At 44.3% G+C, this 12,342-nt stretch overlaps 1 protein-coding gene across 1 annotated transcript in view; it reads left to right on the forward strand.

Moving 5' to 3' along the window:
- The first annotated feature begins 1,884 nt into the window (after positions 1-1,884).
- The window catches only part of LOC139813596 (uncharacterized), a 106,226-nt gene continuing 95,768 nt past the window's right edge, over positions 1,885-12,342 (forward strand). Inside the window, exons 1-2 of the mRNA XM_071779174.1 lie at positions 1,885-2,770; positions 11,355-11,480. Coding sequence (XP_071635275.1) covers positions 11,356-11,480 — 125 coding nt within the window. The 5' untranslated portion in view covers positions 1,885-2,770; position 11,355. The remainder of the gene's footprint in view (positions 2,771-11,354; positions 11,481-12,342) is intronic.

A 12,342-nucleotide genomic window follows, 5' to 3' on the forward strand; every position in this document is an offset into this window, starting at 1 on the left:
CTTACAATCTCTTATGTCCATTTCTACTAATGGAGATTAACTTTAATCTCGGTACTTTTTATCCTTTTCTAGTTTTAAGAATTAAGATCTAATTAAAAGATTAATGCTAGGTCTATACAATGCGAGTCGTAAAGTCGTGACCACGCACAGTCGATTATTCTCCTCAAATTCGATTGTGCGTGGTCACGTCTTACGACTCACGACTTTACGACTCACATTGTAGATCTACATAAGTTAATATATACGTGATAAAAATGGATATTAGATGTTTAAATGAAAAATACAATAATAATCTTAAAGTCAAAAAATCTTTTTTTACGAACTGAATTCGATTTTAAGTGCACTATCTCGGTTTTGTGACATAAACGAGAAAAGAAAAGTTTTTGAAAAAATTTGGTAAATAACTAACGCGTTTATTGTTTCGTATATATGTACGCAACCTATAATCTTCTTGTAAGAATTTCAATTTTTTTTCTCAGTTGAACTTTATAAAATAACCAAGTTTTCTTCGTTTAACGTAATATAATAATCTCATTTCAAGACTTACACACGTCGAAAAGTGGAACTAAAGATATACTTTCATATTAAGAATATTCTTTTTTTTTATCTGTGCGGTAATGCTGATATTGCAGGACTAGAACGTAACTTGGACAGTTTAATTAAATCGACACCGCCGGCCCCATTACCTCAGTTTCATTTGACGTATCTTTCTCGCGGTTTAATTACCACGCGGTCGGACGATCGGGCGATCGCGCGCGTAACGAAGAGAGTGCCGGACCCCGGGCACGCACGCGGACGCGGAGCGGAGCGGAGCGGTCAGAAGTGGAAAACGAAGGAGCGCGGAGGGCACGGCGAGCGCGGAATATTAAGCGTGGGAAAAAAGACGCGCACGAGAGACAGAAGGGAAGAAGAGAGGCGGATACCGAGAACCGAGAACTACGAACCGAGTAAACGAGAAGGGCGCTGTGTTGAGGGGGGCACGAGGGAAAAGTACGATTCGAGTGTAAAACGAGGGGTCTTGTCCGTTGAGGAGAAAAGAAATATAAAATCTTCTCTCGCGTGCGTCGGGAGTGAATGTAAACAAGCGAGCGATGTTTTCCTCCCGAAAACGCTCCTGTTAAAAAACCACGATCCTCCTTCTAGGTAGGCGAGCGGAATCACGTATACGATAATGTACGACGATAGCGTGCGTATCTGTTGCATTACGAGCACCGGAAGTGTAAAGGAAACGCACGACGGTGGAACGATCTTGCGGATAATTTGAAGGTCTATTACGAGGCGTTATTCTCGGGCCAATTCGTGATCCACGACCGATTAGATTTTTTTATCTGATTTTTTTTTCATCGCGTTGCAGCTACGACAACGTTGATCTAACGAGACAAAGAGAATCAATTGAGCGACGACGGGAGCGAGTTAATTGGCGAGTTCCCAGAATCCGGGCGATCGGTCCTCCGGGAACCTTCTCTGATAACTTTCCGCGAAAACGCGCGCGCGCGCGCACAGCCGGGCAGTTAACCGCGAGTACAATCGACACGCGAGCCGTCGGACTCGCAAAGACGGTCGTCGTCGATCGCACGTTCATTTACGATCACGGGTGAAAATCTGCTGCGCGCGTGCAAGGAGAAACGATGGAAGGAAGAAGAAGAAGAGGAAGAGGGTTCGCGAGGAGAGAGCAGCGAACAGGAGGTACACAATGATGCGAGAGCGTTGAGTCGGGACCACGAGTGGCGCGAGAGGGGCGACGGAGGGAGGGGGGAGAAGGTAAGGAGAACGTCCAGTGGCATCCGCGGCGCGGCAGGAGGAGGAGGGAGGGGATCGCAGAAGCGACGAGCGACGAGTCGAGGCGGAGCGGAGTGGGGAGTTGGGCCTCATCTCGGCGGCCAGTTCGACCCGAGTCTCGCGACTCGCGACTCTTCGTGCTGGTGCGCTGTGTCGAACACGAAGGCAACCCTCGACGGCGGCGGTGTAACGTGTAACAGGTCGGCCGAATATTTCGCCGGTGCCGATCGCGAGAGAAGCGCGCGCTCCTTCTTTCTCGCCGCCCGGTGCTTTGTGCCTCCGAAATCGCGAATGAGTTCTGATTTCTCTTGAGTTTGTTTGTGCATGACAGTTCCGCGAGATATGTGACCCGGCCGCGGGATTTTCGGAGTTTTTCGGATCGAGGGAGAGTCGATTCGTCGGTCATCAGTCGTGGGGAGGTTGTCAACGACGCGAAGTCGCCCCGTCGGCCCTCGGCGGGACGCGGCGTCTCGGCCGCGACGTGAAGTTTGCCAGCGACGCGAAGTTCGCGGAGTTCGGCCGGCTCGGCAGTTGGCGACGTGTGCGGCGAAGTTAAGCGCGGGTCGAGTTTTCGAACGTTTGCGGCTCGCGGTCTTGACTCGCGCGCGTTACTTGCGTCGCGGTGTGATGCCGCGAGGATGCCCGCCGCGTCGGCGTCGTCGCCGTCGATCGTCCCTCGGCGTCGCGCGGTGAATTCGCGGACAGCTCGCGGTGGTGTCGCGGCAAGTGCGTCAGGTGCAGGTGCGTCGTCGGCACGCTCGCGCGCCGATACCCGGCGATGCGCCGGAACGTCCGTGATACCTGAGTCGCGAAGGACGCCCGAGTGTTTTCGGAATCGTCGGTACGGGAGTGATCCGTTTGTACTCGCGCGACGTCAACGCCACGGAGAAGGTGCGGGACCAGGAGCGGCGTCATCTCGCCGGTGATCCCGTTTGGACTTCACCGTGGACGCTACCATTGGCGTCGCGCCGCACAGGGAAAGCAGCAACAGGTACGTCCGCGCATACATACATACGTATATACGCATATATATGGACGCGTGCACACACACACGTCCGCATGACGATACCGAGAAGCCGCGCGGCGTCCGCAACCGCGCGCTCGCGCGCGCGCATGCTCTCGATCGTAGATATCGCGCGCACGGCTCTCCGCTGCTCCGCTCCGCTCCGCAGGTCGACTCGGCTGACTCGGCTCGGCTCGCCTCGGCCGGCGCGGCGCGGCGGTGAAGCGCGCCGTGTGCTCCATCGCCTCTTTCGTCGCGGAAGAAACGGAGGAGCCTGCCTGCCCCGGTTGTATACCGCGCCGGGGAGATAAGACGCATCTCGCGTCGCGATCGGCGTGCCGCGTTTTGTAGGAGACGCGGCATGGGATGGGGATACTACCGCGAGAGAGCGAGCGAAGCGGATCGGGAGTCTTTGTGCCGGGGAAACGCGCGAGTCATAGTTTGCCGACTCCTGGTGGACGGGACGCCCGATACCGCGCCGAGTCATGCGGAGCGATCCCCAGGCGTGGTAGTGCGCCACGGGGATTTTAATAATGCCCCTGTCAGGGGTCTTTAACCCTAAACTTGACAGTGCATCCCGCAACAAACATCTCTATTGTTTGCTTTGGACGTACGATTTCTTGTTCACAGCGAAAATTTGTCACGGAGCTCCTTGAATTTGAAAACTCGTGTATTTCGTTCTAGATATTGTTTTTTTATGAATTGTAAAAGTTTATGTCCCGGAAAAATTACGCTGAAAGCAAGGATTTTGAATTTTTTGTCGGATCCGCGAATTCTAACATATATTTCTAAATCTTTTAGCACGACATTGTTTCAAGTTTGCTTTCCTAACTTTACTTGTTAGTTTCATGTTTCTATCTGGCGATATTGCTTCATATTGAATGTCTCGTATTATTGTAGCTCGATAGAAATATAATAAAACTCGGTATTTTTCAAATCGTTGAGAAATTTTAACGTAAAGACGTTCACGAAAATTAATTTTCTTAAATTTAAATAGACACGTTACTAAAAAACGAATAAACCGTAACTTCTTATGCAAATTAAATCAAGATTGTTTTCTATATACAGCAAATGTCTAGATTCATATATAATTTTTGTATTATAATAAATTATTTAAAATTGAGAATACACTCATATGTATATTGCGAGAGAAAAATTTTTCTAACGTATCTTTGAAAGAATATTGCTCATTAACGTTTAGAAAAAAATTAATTAACCGTATAAGATTCTATTTAATTGACAAAGCAAACTTTTGTTATCGTGCTTGACAAAGTCACTTGAGAATGTCGACGTTTATCCCTCAATTTCGCTCGACATGCACAAGCATAATCGTTAAAGGGTTTAATCTTCTCGAAAAGCTTCTTCGCGAAAACGAACTTCGGGGAAACAATTTGATGCGGCCGGTAAGCCGTGTGTGCCACCTTGCACGGGAGGTCTCGAAACCCCCGGGTTCGAGAACCATTTGGAGGGACGCGAACGAAGGAGAGGCATGAGACCACCTACTTTTCTTCTCCTAGTAACGTTAATTGGTCGTTTCACGAATTATAAAGCACAAGAGGGGCGCAGAAGAGAACACTCGCGGACACGCTCGCTATGTCGCGTCCATTAACATGCCTGCGTTCGCGCTATCGTCGTTCACTCGCTTAAACGTTAACGACGCAAAAAGGTACTAATTACGCGAGTGCCGCAGTCTTTCCGCTTCTTCTCCGTGCGTCCGCGTAGCCCGCTTTCCTTATTTCGCGTTTCATTTAAAGGAGGGTGACACAGAAAGAAAGAGAGAGAGAATCGAGAACGGTAATTACGGTATACTTACGACACGAGCGTTTACTTACCTTACAACACTCGAGAGGTGAAAACTACGATTCTCGTGAGCATTTAACGCGGGCGTGCGCGCGCGCGCGCGCGCATGCATCTCTCCTAAAAATGAGCGGTGCCGTACCATCAACGGGGCTCGTCGATGCGGAAAATTACACCTGGCGTGCGAGCGCCGTTGTGCGAGAACATTCGTTGTTTACTCGAGACAACCAGTCTCTCCGAACTGGTCCCAGCGCACTATATCCGGCGGGAGACACGCCGGAGAGACCGAGTGCGTAAATCATTTTCGCGCGCTTAATCGCGTATTAGCTCGCGGAGTACGAACTTCTGATGCGTGAAAGCGAACGATGCTGTAAATTTTCGACGAATGGTGATCGCGTGCCTACGACGTGTGCGATTTCTCGCGACAAATTGAGAATGACACCTAAGAAAGATGATAACTTCTCTATACGTATCGAATTGGATCTTTGATATTATAATAGTTATATATATTACAAGTAACGTCTCAATCGCGGTATCTTCTTATCTAGAGGGAGAAGATTAATATATATTTCGTAATATTTTTCACACAAAGATCTTTTTACGCAAGGGAGGATTTTGCAAATTCGTGTGTATTGCTCGATCACACGTGTTTTGATGCGTACAAGTCCTCGTTCAGCTCGTATATTCCTGCTAAATTACTACACTGGACGTTTACCAGCCTGTCCTCTTTTCGCGCGCGACGTGACTCGGGACAAATCTGTCGTTCGCCGACAGATTTGTACGCGTCCGTCCGGATCCGTGCGCGTACGGTGGCAATGATTCGCATTATGACGTACGCGCGCGGATGCGAGGAACGTTCGTAAGCATGAGTCGGCGATCGGCGGTAACTTTGCGTACGCTCATCGTTAAGACAAAGCTCGGGGCGAATACGTGAGGCCGGGGCTTCCTGATGATCGGTTATAATACGGCGCGGCGCGGTCCCTGCCACTCGCGGCCGTTAACTTCCGCACGAAGTAGCAGCTCTTAAGTACATCCCCGCATTTATCTCTTCCCCTTTCTTTCTTTTTCTCCAGGTATTACTTTCAATATTACTATTATTATGTATAAAACTCTCTGAGATATACTACAATTGAAAAGATGAAAGTATATTCTTAATTTTAATTTTTATGAAAATTAGAAAGTTTAAATTATATATATGAAATTAAAGAGAGTCGATCCCGCGTTTCGACGAGAAAGCGCGAGATATCAATTTCATCGTACTTCCATTTGTCGCTTCTGACAAATGCCATCATCCATATTTCAGAATTCCGATATGAAAGCGATCGTAATGGAGTTAAACCGCAGCGAGAATGAAGTTCCCGCGTGATAGCGGGTGTGCGGTGCGGTTGGCGGACGTGGACGCGCACGAATGCCCGCTAATAAATTCTCACGAATTGGCGGGATATCTCGCGTCGAATCTCTCTCGTGGTATTTCGCGCCACACGGCCGACATTCGCGAAATCTCTTTTCGCGCTTTTGTGATCTAACGGCCCGCCAGTGACTTATGAACCAACACGGGAAGCTGCGGTCGTTCACTCTCGCGCGCCACGGGGATGGACTTAACTTCTTGTGGGACTTTGCGGTCAAGGAACTGAATTACCGGGTGTAATTTGTAGCGGCCGCGGTGCGGCGGAGAGAGGCGCGCTCCGCGCGCGTCAGCTGTAGCCGCGCGGAACGTCTATCGTTCAATTCCGGTGGTGCTATTAAATTTCAATGGCTTACGGTGGTCCGGCGAAGGCAGGTGAGTCTTGACCGGAGCCTTGGCGTCTGCTCTTATCGCCCGCAGAGATTCCACGATTACTTGAATCGAGTTCAAATTGCAATTGTATCCGGCTTTTTGTCGGTGATATACGGGGCATTAGAGTTATACGCGGTGCACCAGGATAATCGACCCCCGCACGGGCGTAGCGATATTCTCTGTGGTGCTCCGAGATGAATTTTCCTTCGCTAAAATTGTAACCATAATGCTAGATTGCAATGTGTATAGTTACATTATATTATAGGGTTATCCGTTTCCGGGATCAATTACGATTACTTAGATAGTTACAAGATTATATATCATTGAAAAATAAAAGTGCGTAATCAAACTAAGAAGGATATAGTTATCATTTATTTGTGTTGTATGAAAATTATTTTTCACACAAATCAAATTGAGTTGAATTTAATAAAATTTCTGTTTCTGTTTATATATTAAAAATATCCTTTTAAATAAATAGTTAGATCAATATACTAAGAGCTAATTACTGAAGTATTAAACAGTAAATGGAATTAATCTGAATATTATCGAATTACTTATATTATCGATATTATATAGCCAATCTCAAATCTTCGGTCCAAACTAAATGAATTCCAGAACTTTACTTGTTTGTCAGCTTAACAGTGCAGGTGCATCTTTCTCGTTAATTCTTGCAATCAAGTGATAAAATTCCATTGGCTATACCGAGAAACCGCTTATAATTCATGATGCCACTCTGTCATCACAGGGGTGGGTAATTTTTAAAGAACGCGCGTCGTATGTCGCGGCGTCAATTATGTCAAACATAAGCCTCTTACGTTTGCATATCCGAATGAAAAGTTGACTTGGTACATACCCGAACGATGACCGAAGAAATATGTTTGTATACGTGTGCGAATGTATGCTCGTGTTTGTGTGCGCACGAAGGCAGAGGTCCGAGAGAACGAGCATGCCATAATCCGGCGCGGTTACGTTTTTTTCCCCCCCTTTCGATGTCCTTCGAGATCTGTGAATCTCGGCGCGACACTCACCGCGCTGAATCTTGTATTACCTGTTGCGATCTTGTACAGATACGTCGATGTCCCTCATTGTAAGTTTAATTCGTTACTAACACGTCCCTTGCTAATACAGGTGCATGGAGTTTGTAAAAGTCACTATAATCCAAAATTAATGATACTAGACGCTTTCTAAAGTACTTAGATTTTATCTAATTTGCAAGAAGCCAGTAGATAAAATAGATTACATATAGATTGCTTTTTCCATTATCTTATCTTGTTATTTGATTGATATTTCTATATTATTTTTACATAAAGGTATTATAATTCCATACTAGTATAGTAATTGAATTTACTTTCGAGCCAGTGACTATGTCTAACAGACACTTGAACCTCTCGAACCGAATGACTTAGCAAGGCTGGTTGAAGTTTATTTTATTATACGTAATATCAATGTCAAAATATCGAGTAATGTAATTTAGACGGTAGCATTTATATTCATAATGTCATTGTATAATATTCTCGAAAAGAATCGTGACGTGATAGTGCCTCTCAAAGTTGTCCTACAACTTGTCTAGAGTAGATAAGTAGACGCGTAGGCGTTTAGTTCAGTTCAGTCGAATCTAAGAGGATAGTATGACAAAGTGGAAGAGATATTAAAAGGCATAATATATAGAGAACGTCCCATAATTGACATAAAATGAACATATAATTATTATTATAATGTAAAAGTCGCTGAAAGGATGACGATTTAACAGAATTTATATACTAAATATTTAAAAACAAATATCGAAATTGTTAATTTTGAAAATTGCAACAAATAATGCCTTTTCAATATTTGAAAAAAAAAATTTATTCTAAAATTTTACAGGAAATAAACTATTCATTTTTTATTTAATTTGAACCACGTTGTAAAAAGCTAGAAGAAGCTATTATACATATTTCTATGCATCATATCAAAAATTTCATTTGCTTCAAGTTTTATTTTATGTCCTCTTTCTATTTTAGACTAATATATAACAACTTACATATAATAACATGCTATTGCTCCTCGAATTGGATTCTAACTAGAGTTTAGTTCGACTAACTACGAGATCTTTGTGCCAAGGCACTGTCATAGATTGAATGAAGACGTTTCGATTTGCTCTAGGATATACAGGATAATTGTGATTTAAAAAAAAGTTCATTGCTTACGTTACAGTACATTTATTCGTGCATGCACACGGCTAATCATAACTCAACCGTAACAAGTTATTCGGTTGCCGCGCGTATTCAGTTTCTCTGCACAAATCGTTACTTAAAGTCGCGTAAACGTCAGCAGTAATGGCTCGACCCATGATCGAGCAATCCTATAATTGTAATATATATAAGTGGATATACGAGATTATTGATTAGAGATGTCCGCTTTTATGGAGAACATCGTGTAACGTGAGACGGCACCAACGTCTCCTCCTCTGGGACAGTTTAGCACATTTGCTGGCTATCAACATGTTTTTGCGATGCTCGCGTGTATATTTGCATATCATGTAAAAGTAACACGACATTTTTCTGCGACGATGGATAAGGGTTGGTCATTTAATGCTGATAGCGATGTAATCAAGTACTTTACAAGCGGTAATTATTTTTTACGAAAATTCATATTTTTCGAAAGTTCTTCTATAACTAGTTTTTTCAATTTTTTCTTATTAGCTTTTTCAATTTCTACACGTCAAAGCAATATCTTGCAAAGCGACCCAATCCTCTCATTACATATTTTTTACCGGTAAATTACTTTCTCGATTAGAATTAATCGGAACACTATGTTATTTATGATATTAATAGCATTACGCGATAAAAGAGAGTGGGCAAACGAGCAGCAAGGCCGTTAGCGAGCAAGCGCCTGAGGTCATAACAACGATTTTCGTCGCAATAAAATCTTCCAGAGAGATGTAATTACACCCGATGTCAGTTAATCGCCGACGATCGAAGGCCGTGGCGCGGCGGCAGCGGAACGCTGTCGCTTACCCGCTAATTACGGGCTTCGGTTATTAATTCGAGCGAGCGGGGCGTGTAACCACCCGTTTCCCCGTATTAGATAGCGCCGTTAATTAATTATTTTCGCGGGCATACTTGTCGCATAATACGCACGGCGGAGCACGCCTGGCACGATTGATGTCCCTGTAAACCGGAGGAGGTGGCGGAGGTTTACATCAATTCCGCGTGTCCGGAGAGGGTGTGGCGTAGATCGTAAGTTTATCCCGCATCGACACTCGAGCCTGATAAATTTTTGTAACTTCCTGGCTACATTAGCACAAACGAGAAGTCTTTATTACCGCGCGCGGACGACGCGCGGGCTTTGACTTAAATGATGCCCATCTAATGCACTTTAAACAGCGTTCGCGCTGCAAACCCGTTTCGAGCCCTTGACGTTTTATAATGATGAACCTTTTTGTCCTCGATTGGCCGGGTTAATGAACGCCAACGTGAGGAATCGCATTTGAGGAATGCGCAGGCGATTATTGGAGGCTAACTTTCGGTTTCATTTATATCGGGGAGGGGAAGAGGGAGCAGGGGGATTTACGACGCACGGCGAGTTTTCGCGCTTGTTAGAGGAATGCATCGAATACGTAGAGTAATAAATTCGCTTATTAACGCACTCGGATGAAATGCAGCCATATACGACGAATAGTTTATGCAATCTATGAAATTCTAAAAATAATTGTAGGATCATTAAATTCCTAGCAAATACCGGAAGCATCTGAATGTCTTAATTAATATAATATATAGCTTGACGAACGATTCGCTAATGAGCACTTATACTTGACCGATTTATAAATATGTCACAATAATGACGCGCAATATATACGTACATATGTATCTCTCAATTAAATGCTTTCATGTATACATATATGTATACTTATATATATCTGTATATAGTACATGCAAGTACAATCACGAGGTGTAAAAAGGCGTACATAATGAGTGAGAAGGGTCGCGTTAAGGAAAAGAAATGCTGCTTTAACAGCGTGTAATGTCCCGTTACGGATCTAAGCGGATCTAAATGAAACCGTGGAAGCCTCGTTCGTCAACAAAATGACGATAATTACGCGAGTACGCGGTAATACTGCATCGGATGTGAGTTTCCGCTCGCGCTCATGGCGAGTCGAGTGCGTCCGTGTGGGGCCGTCACACGAGGCTCGTTCAATTTCACCGTCCTAAACGGGTACGATTCTTCGATCGACATTGCGAGAAGACAAATTTCACAACCCGTTCGGGCGTGACGGAACGCACTCTTCGTGTCCGTCCATTCAGCTAATTTCCCTGATCGTGACGACCCTTGACGTGATAATTAAGCGAGATTTCTGTATCGCGCGACGATCGAACTGATTTCTCGTGACAATGACAAAGTCGCGCGCTCTCGATTATATATCTTGGAGCATATAATTTACAATTAACCGTATAATTTACAGTTATTGTAAGTCACGAAAGATGATCTGAGATTTAATTACATCTTTGTCTCCCTTCATTCTGAGCCTGTTTTGAATAAAAATGGTTAGTCTCTGACATAAAATCTTGTTTCAGCTTTAAATAAAATTTTTTTTTTTATTACGCTGCTTGCTTTATGGGATAAATAAATTTGACATAATAAATTGGCGGTACTTGACATTAATAAGATAACAAATTTATTTCTTTTATTAAGATTTAGTACTTAAGATTTCTCGTTTAATTTAAATTCTACAGCCTTATATATATTCATTATTTTATTTTGCATAACATGCATAAATATGAAGAGATAAACATATTTCTTTAACTTTTAAAGTTTTTCTACTGAAATTACCGCGTTAATAATTGAATTTATTGCAAAAAATTAATTTCTTATTCGAAGTAGCTGCTATATTTTATTTCTTGTAGAAATATAGGACAGGTTGAGAAACACACACACACTCTCAGCGTAGCGAAATGGTTGGACATTAAGGGGGACCGTGCCAAAATGACACGCTCACCGTAAATTCGCGTTTGTTTTCAGGATGCTGTCCCCGGGACAAAACGCGCCGCCCAGTAATTACTCGTCCGGCAATGTCGTTCTCCAAGGTGCGCCCTGCAGTCAGTGCCGAGACCTGTGCCCCGCCGGATACGTGCCACATTTTTGGCGGTGAGTACCCTTCACGCACTATGACCGCACACGTCTTCGTTCTTGCCGCGCGCAGAATGGAGCGCAGGTGCAAACCGTCGATTTTTCCGCTCTACGTCGAAAGGAAGGGGGAAGAGTCGAGGTCACGTTGCAAAAAGATTTCGACTCGGACCGACTGACCCGAGTAAGATCTTGAGGTCAGCACCGCGCGCGCGATGGGCGGATCGATAAGACGTTGAAAAAACATTCCTCCGCGCAAAACCGAAGAAATGATTGCGATGGGTGGCACCCGTCCTGTTCCAGCGCGGTGGATCGGGTCCGAATGTACGTGTGTGCATTCCTCCATCTGTACGATCTCGAATAAAGCCGATAGAGAAACACGTATCATTCCGAGAGAGTATCGGGAAAAGAAATCTTGAAAGAGAAATTGATAGATAGGTAGATCAAAACGTATTTATCGCGTATCTCGGGTTCGTATTTCCTTAGAGTTCTTGAGTCACAAAAACTGAATTGATGAGAGACTTTAAATGACATGAAGTGATTTATTCCACTCTTTTTATGTTTATTATAAAAAAAAAACTAAACTAATGATCGTAATAGCTCTGGTTCAATCACAAGTTGAGCGCCCGCAGATCTCGAGAAATTTTTTATTATATATAAACCAATATAAGCGATAGCTTTCATTTAGTCAAGCATCTCTAGCTGGTCGTTTATATCGTCCATTGTAGTTATTCTGCTTCGCGTGAAAGACAGATCAGCAGCTATCTTCTTCTGCGATCGTGAAAGAAACCAAGCGAGGAAAGCTTTCCACATCAAGGTGGGGCTAGCGATGGCGATTCCGTTCATTGGGTTTATAGGCCTGATAGAAGCGTATGATTATATT

This window comes from Temnothorax longispinosus, chromosome 5, assembly GCF_030848805.1.
Source record: "Temnothorax longispinosus isolate EJ_2023e chromosome 5, Tlon_JGU_v1, whole genome shotgun sequence".
Classification (NCBI taxonomy): Eukaryota; Metazoa; Arthropoda; class Insecta; order Hymenoptera; family Formicidae; genus Temnothorax; species Temnothorax longispinosus.